The sequence below is a fragment of the Colossoma macropomum genome, unplaced genomic scaffold (genome assembly GCF_904425465.1).
Source record: "Colossoma macropomum unplaced genomic scaffold, Colossoma_macropomum, whole genome shotgun sequence".
Taxonomy (NCBI): domain Eukaryota; kingdom Metazoa; phylum Chordata; class Actinopteri; order Characiformes; family Serrasalmidae; genus Colossoma; species Colossoma macropomum.
The window spans coordinates 18263856-18287031 of NW_023494810.1; the positions used below are offsets into that span (position 1 = coordinate 18263856).

The 23176-nt window shown below is 38.1% G+C and overlaps 2 protein-coding genes across 2 annotated transcripts; one reads left to right on the forward strand and one right to left on the reverse strand.

Annotated features, from left to right (window-relative positions):
- The first annotated feature begins 5739 nt into the window (after positions 1-5739).
- On the forward strand, positions 5740-14078 carry gata1a (GATA binding protein 1a). The gene is made up of 6 exons (XM_036560064.1): positions 5740-5868; positions 10345-10560; positions 10880-11344; positions 11998-12143; positions 13319-13444; positions 13649-14078. The coding sequence occupies exons 2-6, from the start codon at positions 10359-10361 to the stop codon at positions 13895-13897; spliced, it is 1188 nt and encodes a 395-aa protein (XP_036415957.1). The 5' UTR covers positions 5740-5868; positions 10345-10358; the 3' UTR covers positions 13898-14078.
- A 4053-nt stretch (positions 14079-18131) lies between these two features.
- On the reverse strand, positions 18132-22952 carry adnpa (activity-dependent neuroprotector homeobox a). Its single transcript, XM_036559604.1, has 4 exons — positions 22589-22952; positions 21834-21946; positions 21325-21414; positions 18132-21224 (listed from the first exon to the last, which is right to left on the reverse strand). Exons 2-4 carry the CDS (start codon positions 21939-21941, stop codon positions 18510-18512), a joined length of 2913 nt encoding a protein of 970 aa, XP_036415497.1. The 5' UTR covers positions 21942-21946; positions 22589-22952; the 3' UTR covers positions 18132-18509.
- Positions 22953-23176: the final 224 nt, after the last annotated feature.

Sequence of the window (23176 nt, forward strand, 5' to 3'; positions counted from 1 at the left end):
CTGTTTGCTTCTTAGTTAATTTAGAAATTGCGCTAAATAATAATCTGGCATTATTTTTATTATCAATTTGTTTCTTATTATCTATTATCAATCAGAGAGGACAGATAAGTTGAGCGTGCCAAAGTAAGTGCCCTTCTGTAGACTATATGACTATCCTCCCAGGCAGATTTAAAGTGGAATTCATATGAGGTTAGGTTATGATCTGAGACTGTGGGAGAATGGCTAAATGAGCTACATTTACACCAAAGTTCAAAATTAAGTCAATAATGTGGCAGCAATAGTGAGTGGTCCTCAATGTATTTTTAGTGAAAAAGTCTAAGATAGATACAATAGATACAAATGCCTTACTTTGGATTCTGTGGTTTGTCAAGGTGAATATTAAAATCTCTAACAGTTATTACTTTGTTCAAGAACATTACTAAACCTGATAGAAAGTTAGCAAATTCCTGTAAGAATTCAAAATACGGTCCTGGTGGCCTGTTGATCGTGATTAGTAAAAATGAATTCTTAGTAGTAGTTCGATCACATATTAAGAAAAAGAATTTCAACAGAGCAATTCAAAAGAAGAGAATATTTAGCCTGCTTTTTAATGCCTAAAGTAGTGGTCGCTATGCCTTCACCTTACCCATTTAACCCCTTAAAATCACAGGCTTATTATATACTAAGGCTTATTGTTCAATAACTGCAGGGACTTTAGGGCAAACTGAACCAAAGAATCAGAATTTTTTTCTGAGCTGACAGGTCTGATGCCTTTTGTTCATCCTTTTTTAAATATGACTTTATGACTTTATCTGTTACATGTAGCATAAATGTGATGTTAAATATCTCACTATTTTGAAAGCAATTGAGTGACTGATCCTGTTTAGATGCAAAGGCCTCTGCAAAACAATCTTAAAATCAAATGCAACATCTGGGGTGATTTTTTTTATAGCTTAAAATATAAAAGCATAAATGTTCTGAGAAGGAGAGTAAAAGGTCCTGCTTGTTTTCTGCTGTCCTTGGTGTGTGCACGTGGGTGTGTGTCAGTGGCGGTTAAAGGGTGTGGAAGTATGAACTGTAAAGTGTGTTTAAAAAAGAGTTCATCTCTCAGTAAGTGAGAAAGGTTGGATTGCTGCTCCACCTGCTCCATATTTCCTTCACTTTCACTCCACAGCCTCAGAATAACCCACAGAAAAAAAAGAAAACAGAAAGAAACACAAACAAATTTACAAAGACATAGATACACACAACTTTAGTCCCAGCTCAAAAGAGCAAAACAAAAATTAAGGATCCCCTTGCTTTCTTTAAAATTTGAAATTTTCTAGGAAGAAAAACTACTGTTAAAAGCATATACTGAAAAACCTTTGGTCCAATATTTTATTATTTTTCTTCTTCGTCTTATTCTTGTTATTATTATTGTTATTGTTATTAAGTTATATAATATTCAGATAAGTATATTATAAAAATAATGGATATAATAAATTATTACTAAAACAAAATGTTGCAGATAATTTTGGAGTTTAAGTAGTTTAAATAAAACTGTAGTTTAAATAAAACTCTGTACATTCACTCGTACTTATCTATGGGATAAGAGCTTCTGAGCAGAATTGATTTCATACATTCCATAAAGCTGAGCTTTACACTGAAGACATACTTAAGTGCATCACACTCCTATACAACTCAACTTATTCACCTAAACCGGTTAACATCTGAAACGAGATTAAAGCTCTAAATGAAGAAGCATTAAATGAAGCCTGTGAGAAGTGTGTAGCATGTGTGAGGAGATGAGGCTCCCGAGAGTGAGTGTGTCAGCTGGCTGTGTGCTTCAGAGATAAGGCTAAGCATTCATAGAAACCTCTTTCTCTGGAACTTGAGGCTCAGTGACCCCCTCCCCCCAGCACTCTGTCTGTCTGTCTTTAACACACACATATTTACACACACACAGGACTTGGAAGAGTTTAGGTGACCTAATGCATTGGATTCAACCTGGGGTCACAAGCCAAATAATTTTGGATGGTCACAGGGTGGAACATTTTGCATGACACATTTTTGAGAATGACAATAAAGATATCACATTGTCAGTGTGAACTACAACAATGTGGCTGTGCGAGTAAAGGCACAAGCACTAAATTAAAAGCAAATAAAAATTTAACTTTTGTGGTTGTACTGTGCAGCAGCACTTAGCCAAGCATGTAACAGCTGACCTAGTAGCTAACTGAGGAGCTAACCAAACAGCTAACCAAACAACTAACTTAACAGCTAAGCTAATCACTAACCTACAGACCGGTGACAAATTAAAGGAAAAACTTGAATAAATGAGTGGAGAAACATAATGCGTGCAGATGCTTCCAGATAAGTGTACTACATAATCCAATTAAGCCAGCAACATTCTATATGCTCTGTGGCATGTGTAAATATGCTGAGCACATTGGACAGCACTCTCCACCATCATCATCATCATAAAACACCTGAGGAAATATCTTCTTGGTACAATGGTTTTCATCCCTACAGTACTGTACCAGAGATTTATAGAATTGATGCCAAGGCCCACTGAGAGTTAGTAGTGTATGACTGTTACCAGGATGGCTTTACCATGAGTTTGCGACATACTTAGCTAACTAATGTAAGCTAACATCATCATGCTGTTAACTAGCTAGCACAGCTAATGCTAATCATGCATTTTTGGAGGTCAGGTCACAAGCAGTAAAGTTAATGACAAAATAGGTTAAAAATAATAAAAAGAGCAATCATGATAAAAGCATCCCAATAAAGAATGAACAACTAAATAATACCTTTCTTTGTTATTATTACCTGCCATTTCTTCTAAATAACATTATCTTAGATAGCTGGTTATTAGCCCCAAAATATTAATGCAGAACCATTTCATTTTAAGAAATAACTTCTACTCCTTGGGGATTTTGGGAAAATTACACATAATTTATCCAGTATCAAACAAGCAGTCAAATCTCACATTAATTACACCACAGAAGTTGGTATCTGGTAAATATGGTATCTGGTAAGGCTAATCTAGATACAATAGTGATAGTTATGTGACAGCTAAACGTTTTTATTGTTTACAGTGGAATGCAACTGACTTAGGAGGGTAACACCGTTCTTCTGTGTGTGTGTGTGTGTGTGTGTGTGTGTGTGTGTGCGCGTGTGCGCGTGGTGTGTGTGTGGCTTTGCAACTCCCACATTGATCTTGATATTTTCTTATCACAATACAGCAGCTCGAACAGACTGAGCCACATCCCTACACACACACACACACACACACACACACACACACACACACACACTCACACACACACACTCTCTCCTCAGGTTAGTTGTGCTTTTTTCACATAAAGTACATGCAGTACTGAAGCAATGTGTTACTGAGGCTGAAATTGGAAACCAAACACACCAACCATAAAAAAACATTTCAGCGTCTCACCAAAATATCACCAGCACTCCACAACAACAGTGTATAATTATAAGTCCTTCTGATTTTCCTGAGAAAATTTATTTTCTATGAACAGCATCTTACATCCCTGAAAACTGTAAATTAACAATGGATGAGGAAACTTATAAATGCTTTGACTACCAAATGACTGGGCCAGTGTCTGCAAGGTGTGTGTGTGCAACCTGAGAGCTCTTACCATATCTCTAACCCGGACTGCAGTGTTTCACTCCATTTGCATTACAGGTCAATGCTGTGCCTCAGAGTGTTTTTGCATTTTTAATTGCTTTGTTTTAGTTTCTCTTGCTTCACCATTCACCTTGGTGTGTCTTGGCTCAAAATGAATCCATGTAAAGCTGTGTGTGTGTGTGTGTGTGGGTGTGTGGGTGTGTGTGTGTATGTGTGTGTGGGTGTGTGACTCTTACATTTCAGTGCTTGTTGAAGTATGAGTTAAACCATGTTCTGCCTTGATGCTAATTATGCTAATGCTAGATGAACTCTCCTAATGCAGCTAATTTGCATTTTGTAAAGTTTCCTAAAGTATTCCAAAGAGAAAGAAAGGAAGAAAGGAAAAAGTCCCTGTCCTGATGTGCTCTTTCCCCATAAAAGGTCACCAAATCATCATAAATGCTGGGGGTGTTTTTGAAGACTATAACAATGGCCTAAATCTTGTTAGCTTCTCTGTGCTAATTTTACTGGCAAGCATTTCTAGACATTTCTCACATTTCTGTATAATTCAGTCAGATGTGAACAAAGTCATTCAGATTAGTTTGATGTAAGATGCATTAGAGAGAAACTTATTGTGTCAAATTTCCGATAGAAACAAAGCAGAAGTCACAATGTCTACAGTGCAAACATAGCCATTTTGTTTACTATCTAAAATGATCAGTCATGTCTTCTGAGTTTATGTATGTAATTTTGGCAATAGTAATGTATTGGTAAATTCTCTGCATAAAAAATGTTTCAGGCATCAGGCAGTGTATTACTGAATATTTCATGTAATAGCTTTCTGTGTGGTAGCTTTTAGACACATTAAACTCTTCAGACATCTAGTACCTATCACTATGCTTGTCAACAAATCTGACTTGGTAAGATTCTGTAGAATGGCATATTTCACATCAAAACACTCTGAATGACTTTGTTTACATCCTACACCATGGCTGGAGTGTTTTTAGCCCAGAGTTACATGATGCAGACCAGCCCACCCCAAACTCTAAGTGTATTTCTGCAGCATGGCTAGCCAGTGAAACAATAAAAACTGGCAAAGCTTTTATTTTAAATCTGACATAATCATAATAGTCAATATGCTACAAACTAATGTTAGCATAGTAAATGAAGGTTAGCAATTCTCACTGCCCACCAGCTCAGATATGCCCTCATCCTATCTAAGTAGCTTTTTCATTCTTGTCTTCTCTGTGCCACCTTGAATTTTTGGAGTTCTTGCTACTGTTGTCCTTCTTTACATAATTCGTCTATGAAAATAGCTAGTCAGCCAGCACCAGATTCATACATTCATTACACTAAATTTAAATGCTAATTTCTCAAGGCTGATGTTAGCTTCTTATTTGAATTTCCGTATCACCTAAATAGTGCAGCAGTTACATACTACAACTGTACGGTCGTCTGAATGTAACTGCTACATCAATTAAGGTAAAATGGCAAATAAGAATAAGAAAAACTCCAGCTTCATCTAAGCTCTATTCATCGTACGAGACTCAGTTATGATCAGCAAACTGGGGCTGTTCCACTTCAGGTGAGGGACACTGGTTTAACCCCTAAATTATATACTTTTAGATGACAAAGTTATGAAATTATGAAATTAGCTATGTGTAACCCAAGCATTTCCACCTAGAATTGTTTTGCTGGTTAGAATAATATAACACTAAGCTTATCCAGGCTAGCAGTGTAGCTGCAAGTGGATTCATCAATGCATACTGCATCATTATTGTACAGTATGTGTTAAAGCAGTAGTTTGATGAAAAGTTCAAATTTACACAATCTCCCCCCCTTACCCCGCATGTAGCCAGATGTGCTTGGTGTCTGAAGTTTGCTTTTTTAATTTTGCACTAGGACTTGATTAGCATTGCACAAGCTGCTTGTAGCACCCGTGCAAAGTTAAGAAGTAAACTTCGGATACCAAACATATCCAAAGTACCACTTGAACACATCCTCTGTCCTGTGGTTGGACCTGCTGCAGGTCTAGAGCTGCTCACCGTTTGATATTCAAATTCCTGTGTATGGCTGGGAGTGGGCGTGTCCTCTAAACTGCTAAACTGCCCCTCAGCCGCACCCACTGGCCCTCCAAATTCTCACACAGCTCCTACAGCTCCACATAGAGATAAGAGAGAGAGCACACCAGTCAAACTGACCTCAGCTGAACACTGCTTGTGCCCTTCTTCTGCAGAGACACCTGTGAGCCCATCCAATTCAAGAACTCACCTGTGGAGGTAAGACCAATACACACACACCTCTATAGTATTAGCCCAAATAGGTGTACACACACAACTCATAAAAAAAAGAAAACATTTCATCCAATTCATCTTAACACACAAACATAGCTCCTCTGTACTGAGTTTGAGGCCCCACCAGTAAAATGTTTAAGGCCAATTAAAACATATTTGAAATGCTTTTGTAATATATGATTATTGGGTCAGTTAATTACCATGAATGTTAGTGTTTCATATGCTATGCATTAGTAAAAATAGATAGATAGATAGATAGATAGATAGATAGATAGATAGATAGATAGATAGATAGATAGGAAATTTAGCAGCCAGTAGCAGTCACACAACACAGGACAGCAATAGTAGTAAGGGGGTAAATATTAAGATGTATTATTTTATGTTAGGAACAACACTGGTAATCCTAAAATGTTGACAGCAAGTAATCACACACAGATGTATGAAATAAATAATATAGCATTTAAAAATATGAAAAAAAGCAAATCCTCAGAAAAATTATAAAGATTAATTTTTAAAAATCATGGCTTAAATACAAAAGCACTTTTTATTTCTAAGAATGTAATAATAACATTCATAATTAGTTAAAGGGAAATTCCACCCATTTATCAAGATTTCTGCATAAGTTGATGGCTGATAGATTAACCAAGTTGATCAAAGTGGTTTGACAATACTGTGGTTCATCTATTCACTCAAATTTCTTTACATGGCAATACATTTATTTTATTTGCCATCCAGAACAGCCATTGAACCTACACATGTCTTCTGAGTTTTTAGATGTAATGCTGAAAATAGTGATAAACCTGGAGAACTGCTTTGGTATGAGAACTACTGCTCTGCTATGAATATGTTTTGAAAAAATGCCGTTTAGCCCAAAACCTCATCTCAATATTATTATAAAACAATGTTTCAGGCACCAGACCGTGGCTTCATAACGATTTCATGTAATAATTATTTACGTGAGGTAGCATTTCAAAAGAATACATGGTTCAGATGTCTGGTTCCTACCATCACCGCTGTGGACAATTCTGACTCTGTAAGTTCCGCTAGAACAGCGCATTTCACGTCACATCACTCAGAATGACTTTGTTTACATCTTAAGCATTTAACTATGCGCAACATTTGACAAATCGGTAGAATCTCTCTTTACCAGAAAATATTCACTGTATTTAATCTCAGAATATAACCTGTGCTCACGTCTAACAAGTGCTGGTAAAAAGTTGGCTAGCATTCAAATCTTGAGTTTTTATTCTGGAAATCCGAAGCAGCATCCCTAAATAACCTGGATAACGCCATAAACTTTCTTATAGGCCTACAGACAGAGCCAGTATCAGCAGAGTTAGAGCTCAATTAGAGCTTAGTTTGTTATTAGTGACTATTTTTACAAGACATTTAGTTAATAAAGACATTGTCGTATTTTTGCCTCATTTAGTTATGAGTTCATTGATATTTCGCTTCAACCTTTTACATATTGTTATTTCTTGTGTGTTCACATTTTTAAAGTTTTTTATGAATAGAGGAAATAATTTTTTGTACGTTCTGAAATAATGTGTAGTGTTATAATAGTAATAGTTTTGTGGTAAACATCTAGTTCAAGCATTTTCAGGTGTCATATTATTGCGAGAAGGCGGATTTGGCTCGAGCTGAAAAATGAAAACTAAAACAAAACCCGAACAATCAGATGAAATGAAGTGGACGATCCTATTGAGTGTCCGTGATAACTTCAGCATCTTCTAGTAACAGAGGCTGCAAGTTCCGCACAGAATATCACATAATTCTGATCAGACAAAAGCAGCCTAATCGTTCTGACACATCAGCTACTCAAAAGGGTTTTGGCTCTGCATGCGACTTATTATTCATTTAACTTTCACCATAAATAGAACCGTCAAATTGTGGGGTTCTGTGAGGCACATCAACTTTGCAACAAAGTTATCTACCTCGATTTAACCCACTGCTTTCTATTATTTAAGAATTATACTTGCAGTAAGCTATGATGAAGAATGCACTCATATTTCACACTAAGTCTTGCCAGTCAAACTAATGTTATTATGACAATTTTTTAAAAAATGTCATGCAATTTTTCCATACATTGCTTTATTAACACTGTTTTATTGTGTTGTTTAATTATGCTACAAAGCACTTTGCACTGCATGGTCATGTATGAAAGGTGCTATATAAATAAAGTTATGGATATAAGTATAATAAACCAACATGCAACTTGTTATTTTCTGAAAATTGCTCTTGGTTTGGTTTGTTTTGTTTGAAGGCTTCCTGAGTTTCTAACGGGACTGGGAATTTAAAAAGTCACAAAAACAATGAAAAGTTATCAGGCTACCTGCACATGCTGGTGGTGATTTACATTCAACATTTAGTTCTTATTTAAACATTTATTAATACATTCTCAGAAAAAAAAAAAGTACGAAACTTTCACTGGGGCAGTACCCCTCTTGTCACTTGGGAGGGGTGGGGGGTGGTGGGGGGTGGGGGGTACCTTCAAGGGTACATCGCAGTACCTTTAGTCAGGGAACATAATTCTACCATAGTCCACTGAAATTATATTTTCTAAGTTGTATTCACTCCATACATCCTGTCTCATCTCCAGGCTTTTTATTTTTTGTTCTGCTTTAAAACTTGAAAAAGTACAAAAACTTCTTGTTTTAGGCAAACAATTGGACCCTAAAACCACTGCTGTACCTTTGAGGGTACATTTACATTGTTTGTACCTTGATGACCCAAAAATGTACCTGCACAGTACCTTTTTTCCTAACAGTGTAGTGTGAGTTTTAAAAAGTTCAGTTATTCATTGTCAGCACATCAGACTGGATGTAATCAGATGTGATCTGGCATATTATCACATTCTGGTTTGGCAAAGGAATATAAAATAAAATAATAATGTCACATATCTGATTAAGTCAGGCATTTTCCGTTAGTTTGTTGAGGTACAGCCTGACAGACATGATCAGCACATAAAAGCTTTATGAAGGTTTAATGGTAGCCTAAATATATGTACCAAATATTTACCAAACTGACCAAATTATCAATTATGTTATCAGTCACATTAACAGTTTAAGAACAGACAGTATTAACACAATTTTTAAAGTGTTCAAGCTACTTTATAGCACTTACTGAGCTGATTTGCTTTATTTTAGCTGTAACCAAGCTTCTGCCTAGGTGCACTGATATGTAACTAATCGTTTTTGATCATGCATAAGTGCATCAGTCTTTCCATTAACGTACGTGATTCCCTTGAAAGAACAAACGTTGTTTTCTAATGGTGCCTGTCGTTAAAGCCTGTAATAGACCATGTATATTTTTAGCATTCACTTTCAGCCACAGGCAAATGAGGATCTTTTAAAGGGAAGTTGTCGTCTAGTGGCCTTGATTAAATATTTTAGTACCCCCAAAGTAAAAAAAATAGATTCAAAAGCAACTGCAGCAGGTAGCGTTTCAGCTGTAGTATCAAAATACTTTGCATTGCAAAAGTAACTGTGGATTTCTCCAGCCCTGAACAGGGAACAGTTTTTCATATGGCTTCAATCCAGCCTTAACTTAATGGAGCTTTAAAAATATGTTCATTGAAATAACATTCTTACACAACGGACGGACATCAAGGTTAACTTTAGACAAGCAATAAATATATAAATTTACTTGACCTTTACAAATAACACCAAAGAACATCAGATACAACAAAACAGTGAATAATTCGAAGTATTGCCCAGTACTTTTTGGAGAAATGCATCCAAAATTGCAGAAAGCAGTAGACAAAATTTGAAGGCTACATAAAAAACGCTGTGATCTCACAAAGTGATAAGTCTCATCATAGCAGTCTATGTAGATAACATGGAAATAAAAGAACAACATAGTTTCTTTGCTTCAAGGTATAATAATAAATGTATGGTTATAAGGATTTTGAGGATAACATTTAGATCTTGTTTTATACTTCCACTGTCAGATAAGCCAGTAGGCAAACAAAGATTAACCTGCCATCTTTCTCTATTGCGCTATAAATCACATTGGCATTTTGTAATCCATGTTGCCTGTTAGCAGGCATTTAGGTTGTTCTACCTATGGCTTCATATAAATTGAATTTAATTGAATGCAATCATTTGCGTTAGTTACGTATGGACATTAAATCCAATTAGTTACCAAGCCTTAGCTAGTCAGATTTGGTAATGTGGTCTTCCACACTCTTTAATCCAGTACTAAACTTGTAAAGTTAATTAAACTTGTCAGTGGTGCTCCAGCCTAGTTACAATCGATGAGCTATGACTGGAAATTTGGTATTTAGGGAAATGGTTTAGTGAAAGGTCGACTTCACTTACTGTTTTTGAGCAGCCTCACTTAAGAGTATATAGGTTTGTAACTGTGATCTGGGTAGTTCTAATATTTAAAATCTAGAAAATACATAGGAAGTATGTTTTAATGAGTCCAAAAGCAGTGATGATGTGAATGACTGTGTTCCAGAAGCTGAAGTAAAGATGGAGAATCCCTCAGAGTCGCGGTGGGTCTCTCCCAGTTTGGTCAGTTCCGACCCGCTGGCCAGTTTTTCAGGCGATTCAGGCCTTCTGCCAGCTGGAGAGGAAGAGGAGCCATTCTACTCCTCAGAAACGGACTACAGTCTGCCATCATACTTTAACAGTGGGCAGAACCGAACTGCATCCGCATTCAGACACAGTCCAGGTATAGTAAAATATAAATGCCCAGGTCAACTGAGGGCTGAAGCAGAAAAATGAAGGTGATGCTCTTTTGCCAGTATTACAGCATACAATTATTAATATTCTGATTAACCTGATTAACAAACCTAACAACAGTAAATTACATTCAAGTACATCATTGTTTACCTCTTTCAACATTTCATAACAAATGGACCAGATTTTTTTCTTTTGCCTACGTTAACATGTTTTCCATTATGCTTTTTCAGATTTGAAACTTTCTTACAACAGCAATGATATATAAACTGAAGTGTAAACAAAAGTTTTTTTTTTGTATTTGTTTGCAGTGCGACAGGTTTACACATCTCCGTCGCTTCTAGGAAATCTTCCGTGGCTGGACACTTCAGGAGGACATAACATGCTGACCTATAGCAGTCCCTCCACGGCCTGGACATCCAGCTCCTTCACCAAACCCCCCTTACACCCCCACACTCCCCCACCGCCAACACCTCTTTACCCGACCAGCCCCTCCCCTTTCCCCTCTCCTGGCCGAGACAGTAAGGACACCCTGAAAGCAGAGCGTCTGAGTCCAGTGGGTGGAGCTGGGGGAACCTTTCTGAATCTGGGTTCATCTGCTGGTGGTGTGTACTCTCCTCCTCACACACACTCCCACATGCTGGGCCCCTACAGCTCCTACATGCCCCCACCCCAAGATTATGGCTCTGCAGCCCTTTATTCCACAGCAGGGGCCTGGATCAACCCCCCATCATTTTCACCAAAAATGAGGAATAAAATCAGACTCTCTCCTCCAGGTGAGTCAAAATAATTACTATGAAGTATGGATTTTGGTGTTTAGAGGTATTAGCCCTGTTTGGTCATTATAATGAAGGGCTTCTTAAAATGCAGGCTTATTAACTGCTTATTCAGCTGAAAACATATTATTCATGATTATTTAATCTCCTTTCTTTCTTTTTCTTCTTAGTAGTTTTGGATATTTCAAACAAATTTCAAATTTGTCTTCTCATCTTCACTCTAATAGCATACAGCAAGTTATGTGATGTGACCTTAGAAGAGGGGTGCACATCTCCAGTCCTGGAAGGTTTGGTGATTTACCGACTCACTCACACTTGAATGTACCTATCTGTTAATTTCCAGGTTTAATTTCCAGGTTGAAGCTGTGCTGGACATCAGCCCTGAAGGACTGGAGTTGTGCATCCCTGGCTTAGACCTTGTTACTACTATAATCATGAAAATGGGTGTAGCCTGCTGATCCATACATCAGTGATGTAGTTTATCAACTGTCATATTAAGTTCTATAGTTCTGAAGTAAGATAGTGAAGAATTGTTGTCCCACATACAGACTCAGAATTTAAGTTTTTAAAAAGTTTTACTACTGCATTCATACCAAAGACAGATGTAAGGATTACATGTGAATAACTGTGTATTTGCATGTGTTTCTGCACAGACGCTCGTGAGTGTGTGAACTGTGGAGCTACAGCCACGCCTCTGTGGAGGAGGGATGGGACGGGGCATTATCTCTGTAATGCCTGTGGCCTGTACCACAAAATGAATGGCCAAAACAGACCACTCATCAGGCCCAAGAAAAGACTGGTGCGTTCAGGTTTCATAGGCTACAGTAACACATTGATGTGTCTTAGTGCAGAGAACTATTACGGGGGGAAAGAAATAAATAAAATTTTCTGCCAATCAGCCAAGAATGCTCCAGTGCAAAACTAAAGAATTAATTAAAGTTTTGCACTGTTGCTAACAAGTAGGAGAGTCCACCAACTATGATCACGCAAACCGCATGCCTAAATCATCACATACTCACCTCAAATCTCATGTAACTGTCAAGTAATTTGCAATAGACATAAGTGGTTTCTGACTGCATAGCCAAAAAATCAATTAACCTGATTAACTAGCAGCCATCTTGAAACCAAAATTTTGTTGGTAAGAGGCACGGTACACAACCTAACATAGGGATTTTTATATACAGGCCCAAGTAGACATGCTTTTTCAGCTTCTCATATTCCCATGGCAGTGTAATCTGTGAATTTTCACAGCAGATAGGTAGATATAACTGTTATTGAAAGTGAAAGTTTTTTTTTTTTTTATCATTGATGGTTTTTGATTTCTGAGTTATGTGAGTAACTTATTTTGACATACTGAGTAAACAACTCATAGTAAAAGCTAGACAGGCTAAAGTATAATCTCTTAGTTTGAAGGCAGTGCTACAGCTAAGCCTTCCTTTTTTTTAACTTTTTTTACATGTATTAACATACTATTTATGTGATGTAAATAAAATATATTTTGTAGTATAGCTTTAGCGTGCTGACATTTGTTCTACTTTGCGTTCACAAACTTGGCAATGTTAGACACACAGTCCATTTCACTAATCATATTTATTCTGATACATATATTTTAATGTGTTTAAGTTGGAAAGCTTGTCTGATTTAAACAATGCATAATTATATTTAATGAATTGTGCTCATGTGGTAGGGTGTCCTTGCTCATTTGCATTTGCACTTTGCACTGCTTTCAGCTAAACTGTTCACAAATGTTAGATGGTTGAAACAAAGTTTAGCAGATAAGTGCATGTTGCTTTTATAAAACAATAATCTTGAACAGATATTTTTTAATTATTTAGCACAAAACAAGATGTGTTAGGTTGTTTCCCACGCCACCCTGTTATTATACATTTCATGGTAGCTAAATTATCAGTAAAAGAAATAAATGGCCCATCTTTTTTCTTTTCAGTATTAAAATTTTTAACTTTGTTGTATTAGATTGTGAGTAAGCGTGCTGGGACGCAGTGCGCTAACTGCCAGACCAGCACCACCACACTGTGGAGACGCAATGCTAATGGGGAGCCAGTGTGTAACGCATGTGGACTTTACTTTAAACTGCACAATGTAAGTATGATCTTCTAATTATACTCTTTTACTGATAAATAGTGTGGAATGGATTGAAAGTTCAAAATCTTAACTTTCCACAGAATTTCTTTTTTTTAAATAAAAATAAGAAAAGTGTAAGAAAAGGTGTTTTAAATTGTAAAGACCATGTGAAGATTAAGGAGGATTATAATTTATCTCTAAATGCTAAACATAAATCGACAGGTGAACAGGCCGCTGACCATGAAGAAAGATGGGATACAGACACGAAACCGCAAAGTATCCAGTAGGAACAAGAAGGGGAAGAAGAGCGGGGGGGCAGAGCTTTATCCTGAGTTGGGCCCACCCATGGTGCAGGATGACTGTGTAGGGGCCTTTACGCTACCCCCGGGGCCCCTACTGTCCTACAGCACCCACACACATCTGCCATACACACACCACCCAAACCCTGGTATGGTGTCGACACTGGTGTGAAAATAGCTGCCTAATGAACTCAAACAAAATCAGCTTTTCTTCTGTTGTGCATGACTATGGAATGGTATGATATAATAAACAGGCTGCCAACATTTTAAGAAAAGATCCAAAGACCTATCTAGAAATAAATACATACACACACACACGCACGCACACACACACACACACACACACACACACACACACACACACACACACATATATATATATATATATGTATATATATGTATATATATATATATATATATATATATGTATATATGTATATATATGTATATATATATATGTGTGTGTGTGTGTGTGTGTGTGCGTGCGTGTGTGTGTATATATATATATATATATTACTCACAGTACTGTGCAAGAGTCTTGCACTTAAGCACATACAATAAACAAATCTAACAACAATTTCATAAAATTTCCAATTTCTAAAAAATCTTGCATATTTTGTGAGCTAGTGTGAAGAACAAAGTTTGGTTCCAGATGTCTCCAGCTATCGCATAAATTTGTTCACTCTCATCACCAACACTCTTGATTTAACACAATGAAGTATCAATACCAAATCAGGTACTGGTTGACAACTACAAATGATACTGGGCTGCCTGGAGGAGAGGTTTGGAAATAACACAGTGACATACAAAATACACAACTGTTTGTATGAATGTTTTCTCGAGCAAATATATGCTTACTGTCCAGGAAAACAGCTTTTTTTAGTGTGTGTGTGTGTGTGTGTATATATATATAAATATATATATATATATATATAAAATGACCATTAACTTACATTAAAAGTAAAGTAGTTTTTTTTCCCTTTTCCTGTATAGTTATCACTTTGGAGATACAAGGTTTTTCGACAACAACTATATATATATATATATAGTTTTTAATATATTTTTTTATCAAACAGTACTACATAAATTTTATGTTAGCAGGGCACCATGATAGTAAAACATCAATAAAATTTAATTAACCCCATAAACAGCACGCTTCATATTCAGTTATTAACTGTAGGTTAACCCTTTAAAGTTCATGGACATCCACATCCTCAGGCTTATTATTCAGTAATTACAAAGTACAAAATGCTGCCATTAGACATGTAAACAAACTATGCTAGTGCTGTCTGACATTTTTCTATAACTCTGGAAGAAGTGGCAAACTCATTAGTGGATGACAGAAAACAATGTTCTCTTACAGTTATTTTCTGTCAAGTGTATATATTCATAAATGTTCTTTTTATTTCTTAAAGACTTGCATTCTGTGATTATAAAGATTTGCACTGTATTTTGTAACAACACCAGAGGTTTTGAAGAGACTCCACCTTCACTGTTTTATCAAAGTTTTAACTATTGTGTCTTTTGTGAATGTTGCCTACTTTTTTGCAGGATGAAAATGCATTAAAAAAAATCAACTGTGGCCTTCGTTGAAGACATTTAATTAACACGAGTATGGGCTGTCAAACGTCAACTTTTTCAGTGTGTAAATGGTATTTACATGTTCAGAACTGTTTTAGAGTTTGTGGTTTAATCACTATGGTGTTATTGTAGTGCTGCCTGTTGGGTTATAATACTGCCATTGTCCACTTAGCACTGTCTCACAGCTTATAGAACACGAACATTCAAATGAACCACTTACCATAAAGCTGCCAGTGACAAAACATTTTACTAAACACCTACTTCTGCCAAGTTCTAAATTGAAACTCATAGTTTTGCCCGAGTGTATAAAACTCCCACACAGCAGGCAGGAAAGCAGGTGCAACATGCAGGTAAAGGTTAGTGAGATTAAAAGCCTGAATGACCTGGCTTAACCCAAATAAATCTAAACATGAGTGGGAAAAGGTGAATTTTTTTCATTTTTTTAAATATTCGCTTTGGTATCAAACCCCACCTGTGGCTAGAAAACAATTTCACTCCGTTTCAAAGCCTCTGTATGTTCCGCATTGCTAGAATGATATGGATTTAATTTCCATGCAAAACTTTGTAATTTCAAAGCCATTTGAAAAGCTGCCCTTTACAATTTGTGAACATTCCATTATAAATGAACCAACAGAGATGGTCCAAATTAAATTAAATAAATTTTGTTTTTATTTTCTCCTACAAACATACAAGGAGATAAAAGGTTTTATTGCAACAACAAAAATATAAAATGTATGTATGAAATTACCAATTATGAAGACTCAAACCTGAGAATAAACTGCTTTGCAATCACTTAACAAAGGACAGCTTAGCTCTGCACTGCAATAAAAATCTGTACATATCTGAGTAGCCAATGGTGTACGAGATGGCTCTTCAGGATGACAGATTTTTACCCTTTAAGAGAACCCTCCAAAAATAAAAATGCGTGACTAAAGCAGGTCAAAATGAAGCAAATGAGTACTCATATACATTATGGACTAAATCCAGAAATAAATAATCATTTGCATAGTTGCATAGGCCTAGTCATTCTGTTCACGCTTGACTGGAGATCATATAGGTTGGTAAAGAGTTATGTACACAACATCTGGACACACTTTACCCATCACTAATTCTCACATCAACACACTTTCAGAATTAAATCACCCTCAAGTATGAGTGGGCAAATCTTCCCTCATTTGCTTCCTTTTATAAAATAGAACCCCATCTCACGCAGTGACTCAGTTTTTCCAACCTGATCCACGAACCATAAAACACAAAATTATTCTTCAATAGGAACATGTGAACCTGTGATAATTCACACCAAATCACTGAGATAGTGAATATCAGCACAATGCAAATATTAAAAACTCCAGTGTAACACCTAACACAGAATTCACAGTACTGATAATAAACAGCAAAAATTATCTTGATTTGACTGCTAAACCCAGTGCAGTGAACAACCACCAAACATTTCCAGATCAAAAGTTACACTGAATTTTTAAGTTTATAAGAAGATGGTTTGGTAAATTTGCAAATTAGTTTTAGAGTGGCAGGTGGGTTTCTATTTTTTCTGTGTCTTCCCCCAACAGCGTTTATCGGCTGGGACGGCTGGCTCTGCACTGGGGAAATGGCACCAAATGACACTAAGAGATTAGCAACCACAGGATCAGCCCATTTAGCTTTTAGCAGCCATCCGTTAGAAGCATCAACTCAGTTTCACTAACCTTGAACTGTAACTAAACCAACTTTTCTTTTGACTTTAATTCAGTGCACAAAACTAAATTAATTCCAAATTTAGAGTTGAAGTACATATCACACGTGCATGAGCATTTATATATAAAAGCAATGTTCATACACATCAGACTCCATCTCCCTCTATTCATGGAGGTCCAGTGCCCAACAGTTTTTTTGCCCTACTCAAAAAACATCTACTAAACCAGCACTTAACAGATCAGTTAAATCAGGTGTGTCTGAACAAGGAAAATCTCCATACTGTGCTGGACACCAGCCTTTCAGGATCAGAGCTGAAGACCTCGTGTTATTGCACATCCATGCAAGCAGTTTAAGTTTCAGATTTCAACTTAAATCCTTCATAAATAAGTATCTATGATACTCCAGTACAAAAATATGCGCACTTCTATATGATTTGTGGGAATTTAAAGGCTACACATTCTTCAACTTTATATGGTTTCTGAAACACAAGCTGCTAACTGTAGCATCTGCTGACAGTTCCATCTAATGGCAGAACAATGTAAGTACAACGTTTGGATGGTCCAACTAATAAAAGAACATGCACAGAAAAACATTAAAGCTACGTTTGGAGGAAAAACAACACTGTGCATATATTCCAAAGAGAAAAAAATCTGAAACATATTTGAACCTTGAGCAGTTTTCATCAAGACATTAAGAGTGATCATTCAAACTTAGCCTCAACTGTTCAAATGTCTTGGGTTTCAACACTACATGGGCTAGAGAATTGACTACACTCAATAATTTAACTAAAACACTCATTAAACTGAGTTACCTTTATTCAGATCCAGAAAAACACACTGGTTTTGCATAACCATTATGAGGAAGTTCAAAAAGAATATTCTGGCACTTGTTAGAAAAAACACCATTTCACACTGAACTAGAATATACAATCATTTACAACATTATTAAAACTGTCAAATGCATGACAGTCTAATAATGTAAACTGGACAAAAACTAAAGCTAGTCTCTACTGAGATACTTATAAATCAGGCATCTGGCTCAACAGAAAAACTTTCTTTTTTAAGTATTCAAGCTAAATTCACTGATCTTTCCTTACAGTTGTGAGGATTTAAAAAAAAATCATATCCAAGCACTTTTTAGTAAATTACAATGTCAATTTTATTTGATCAGAGAGAAACAGACCTATCAGTTTTGTTACAATTCCATCAACTGTGCGATTAAATACAGAGGGCTGTGTAATGTAAAAAAACAAAAACAAACAAAAACAAACAAAAACAACAAAAAAGCAGATCACCAGTGGGACTATGCATGGAGAAGAATATTACAGTATGTTATTTTTTTGCTGCTTGTTCACAGCAGACATGTTGATAGTAAACAGTTCTTTCAGTGAGCTTGTACCACTGTTCCGCTTTGAATGGTTTCAGTTTTATCACGCTGTTGGAGGTCACACTGAGGTAAAAGTTCTCACCTAAGACTGAAGAGGTTTAACACTGGCACTGAGGGAGAATCCATCATCTACCCAGCAATCCCACCTCCTTCCCCTTCTCTTCAAATCGTCCAGCTGGTCTGTAGTGACTCTGGTTTGGTGACACGCTGCCCGTCCATATCACTTCTTCCGGACTGGAACTAGATGCAGACCCATCAAGAATCTTTTCTTCTCCTCTGGCAGAATTTCTACTTGCTCTGCCATCTCTTTCATAGAGGAAACTCTCCCTCAGTACAGTCCCTTTTGTTTGGCTCTGCACAACCGAAGGTCGAAAAGTAGCTGCTTGCTGAGTTTTGAGATTCATGTCGTCTACAGCCTTCTCCTCTTGCTCTGATTCACTATCAGAATCAATGGCGATTGGCTCTGAAGAAGTTCCAGGGGTTGGCTTGAAGGCACAGTTGCTTTGACTACTTCGTCCAGTGTTTAGAGCCTGTCTTATGCCCCTAAATTGGAGTGCTTTGATGCCCTCCTCAGCAGAGAAACCAACAGGAGCCTTCAGCCTCACTTTGGAGGTTCTTGATTTTCCACTTTTCTCCTCATTGTTGACAGCGAACAGCCACTCAGTGTCAAAATTCATATTATGCTTGAGTTGGTTCACTGCTCGCATATTAAAGCCTAGTAACACTACAGGTTTACGAGTAACAAAGTCCCGTTCACACGAGCGCCTGCGATTGGCAAAGTGACTTGAGACGTCAGACTTCCACAGCCAGAGACTAGCAGCTAGTTTCTCTACCTCTCGTTGCAATGGATAGGGACGGTGGTTAAAATAGGCTGTGAGGAAAGCCTTCCGTGCCTCATAAGACTCATCTGCGTGGCCTTTGGGATCCAAGGCAAGAACAACAGGCTCTTCAGGTTTCTCCACAAAAACTGTGGGATAATATCTACTTTGGTCCACCATCTTCCTCCTCTTAGGGTCAATAGCATCTGAAGCCACCAGCTCTCGCTTAAGAGTACCTGCTCCAGTTGAGCGCAGTGTGGAAATGGACTTGCTGCAGTGACCTTTGGGACTCTGTCCAACTCCTCGGCAGTGCACCAGGTGAAGTGTGATGGTGGAAGCTGTCATGTTACTTGTATACACACCCAGACAGTGGATACACTTGTAAGTGAGCTTTTTCTCCACAGGGTGCAGCGTCTGAAGTACCTGGTGACGGTCTCTGAGGTGGTGTGCTAGCGCATCAGAAATGGGGCCTTTGAGGATGGTGAAGCACAGAGGACAGAGTGTCTTTCCAACTTCCTTTTTCTGGGATACTGCATTTTGGGATGAGTTCCTCATCAGGGATTCACTGTGTTTTTCTGGACCCTTTACCATCATAGTAGGCCTGGCTACAGCATTGTTTGGTGATTGCCCAGGTGTGGATGACGACTCGGGTGCTTCCTTCATGTTGTATGTGGTAATGATAAGCTGCACATTCTTAGGACTGCCTTGCTGAAGCGTCAGGTCAAAAGTCAGCGGAGAGCCAGTAGGAGAGTCCCCTTGCTCATTTGGGTGAGCCTGCCGTTTGTGCGCTACTATCTTTTCAACCTCATAGAACGTATTATGACACTGTGGACATGTCAGACCATGGACTAGCATGTGGTTCAACAAGGAGTCACTCGGCAGGTAGCGGTTACAATATAGACACTTGCTTGTGAAGTTGTGTATTTTCATGATGTACTTGGCCATAGCCCGCACCTTTTCAGCCTGATGTTCCTTTTCAAAGTGTGCGCTGTATGCACTCTCAGGGAAGAGTTCATTGCAAATGGTGCAAATCTTCCACTTCTGCGTTTGTGAGGTGTTCAATGCGTTAGCTGAAGCCTTCTTTGCCTGCAATGAGGTCAAAGTGGCAGTAGCAGCATGCACTGAAGAGAGAGGTAGGGACTTCATTGAGGGGGAGAACGAGGCATTACCATGAGATGCTGTGACCCCAAAGCCACCCAGGTGTTTTCCTGCATGCGGCTGTGAAACTGTGCCAGACATTAGAGCTTTGTCAGGTAGTGTAATGCGCACCGGTTGAGAAGATACAGTGTTTCCTGCAACACTCTGCTTGAAATGGTTACCCACAGGCATCCCCATCACTTTGGGCACGTTAAAGCGATTTACTGGTTGTGCCATATGAGGAGGTACACCAGGGGTTATTGTAGCACCCCTCTGAATTATGTTGGCCTGTGGCCGAGCCACTACAACATTGGTATGGCCAATCATAGCGGTCACTTGATGACCAATGCGTTCATGGAACTCAATGACATGCTGCACGAGTGCCTCATAGGAACGAGGGACAAAGAGGCAGCTTTTGCAATGAATACCATGACTATTGACTGTTGTGGCTTCACTATTCTCCTGCTTCTCTGAGTTTTTGGCTACATAGGGTGTGGCCACATGCTGGAAGTGTTCCCTGTAAATGTGCCTGCGCACTACATTGTAGAGTCTGTCCCGATAGGTGCACTTCTTGCAGTAGTACACTGGCAGCTCCCTTCTGTCGGTCAGCATAGGCTTGTCTATCCGTATACCATCCCTAACACCCACCAGGGAACCCTGTGGACTGGCAACACCCTGTCGCGCCATGTTCTGGGGCATGTGGAAGAGCCTGACATGAGTTTCCAGCGTCCTCTTGTTCCCACTGTACATGCAATAAGAGCAGTTGAGCAGAATGCGATTCTCAAAGTCATCTCTGTGAACATTGCGAAAGTGGTTCTTGTATGCTGAGAAGTACTTGGAGGCAAAGGGGCAATCTGAGCAGCAAAACTGCTTTGTTCTATAGTCCTGGAAAACATCAGAATAAAATATTAATGAGATGGGTCGGGGCAAATACTGAAATACTAAGCATTTTTCCTACTATACATGCCCACTGAAAATGTCTTACCTGTGACTTTGTCCAAGATGGATCCCACAAACAAACATCAAGGTAATAATGCTTGGAATAGGACTCATCAGAGCCAAACTCTTTGTAATCCTACAGGGGAGCAGCATTTAAAAAGGAAGAAACATTTAGATTGACAACATTTTCTGCCGGATCACTCAGTGATTTTTTAAATTGTTTGTATATAAAACTACTTTTTCAGCTTGGAAAAATCATCATTTTATACAGCAGACTTGTTAGGAAAAATGCCTTCTTTCATTTATTTTGAAGATTTTCAAATTACCCACTATTTATACTGGGTGTGGTTCTGCTACAGATTTTGACTCCAGTCATTTATATTTAGACCAATTAAGCTATATACCTGGTTAATCCCATCATGCAGACTAGTTATAATATTGTTACAGTCTATGTCTGCATGTTTTAAGTTTATGGTTAACACTTCTAGAAAAGTATTAAAAATCAAATCAGTACAAAACTCCAAGTTATTTTCTGATCTTTTAATTTTTAGTCACCTCAATATGTTCCTTGCAATAGTCCAGACCAATGTCACTTAACAGCCTCTTGACCTTTTTCCTGGCTTTTCTCAGCCGAGTAAGATTGTTCACAGGAAGCTGAAACATCACTCCTATTACAAAAGAAAGCATTTCTTGTGTATCCTTCTGATAAATACATTTATGGATTAACATTACTCATTTCAAAAATCAATAAAAAGCAGTAAGACAATCAAAGTTTTTAAAAATCTTGATCAAAATAAGAAAAAAGTTCACAATTCAATGCACAGAACTGAAAACTTCATTTACCAGATGAGGTATCAACAGATTCATATCTCAAGTTGTTAACAGGGAAGCGACGAACAAAAAAATGACCGTTCCCTAAGAAATTAACAACAGAATACAAACTCCGCATTATAGGGTGTACATTTATCTTTCTGTATTTAATTGTATCCCTCCGCAATGCTGTAGGCCACAAGCGCTCGTGAATGAATGCAGCTAATGCTAACGCTAAAGCTAACGCTAGACAATGCAGGCCGGGAGCAGCAGCGCTAAGAATAACGTGATACAAAACAAACGCCACCACATTCCCTGATTAAATGATCAGAAAACAGCTGTACTAAACGTTGCAAGACATGTGCGATAGTTATGGTGAAAAGCTCGAAACTAATAATTCGTGTCCTGCTTCGGTTCGTCAGCAGCTCCGGCGCGTTAGCCTGTATGCTAAAAGAGAAGCTGCGTTTTAGCTTTAGCTGTAGTCACATTCATACACCCACCGATCGACCGGGCGGGATCCGAGTAGCATGGAACTCCGGCTGGGGGATTCTCCTGCGGTCTGCCTGGTGTGTGAGAAAGTGTGGGGCTGTTTTGGTGTGTGTGAGAGTGTGTGTCCTGGGTGGGTGTTTGCTGTAGCGGCTTTACGTGCTTCTCATCACACCGCGAACACTCGCCGCCTCACCGCGGGTTCAGGAAACTCCCGGGAAAGGCGAATAAAAAACAACCGACCATTCGCACTCCGGTACAAAAGGAGAGGGAGTCACCGGAGCGGAATTCCTGCGGCTTTCTGTGGAGTTTTTTGCGGATTTTCTGCAGCTTTCTGCGCTTCTAGACCCTTCCACATCCAGCGGAGCTCAAAATGGCGCTCGGCTTTGGGCGGAAGTGACATATTTTTGTGAAGTTGAAAAAGAATCGCATACATTCATCACTTCAGCAGTAAAACAGCCATTTATCACACTAAAATACCGAGAAAGATCCGTTCAACCATCGCTGTGATGTATTTAACAGTAATGTGTAATGGAATGGAAATCAGACAAAACAACTTGCTCATTAATTTATTGATTAATTGGTGTATAAGACATACTGCT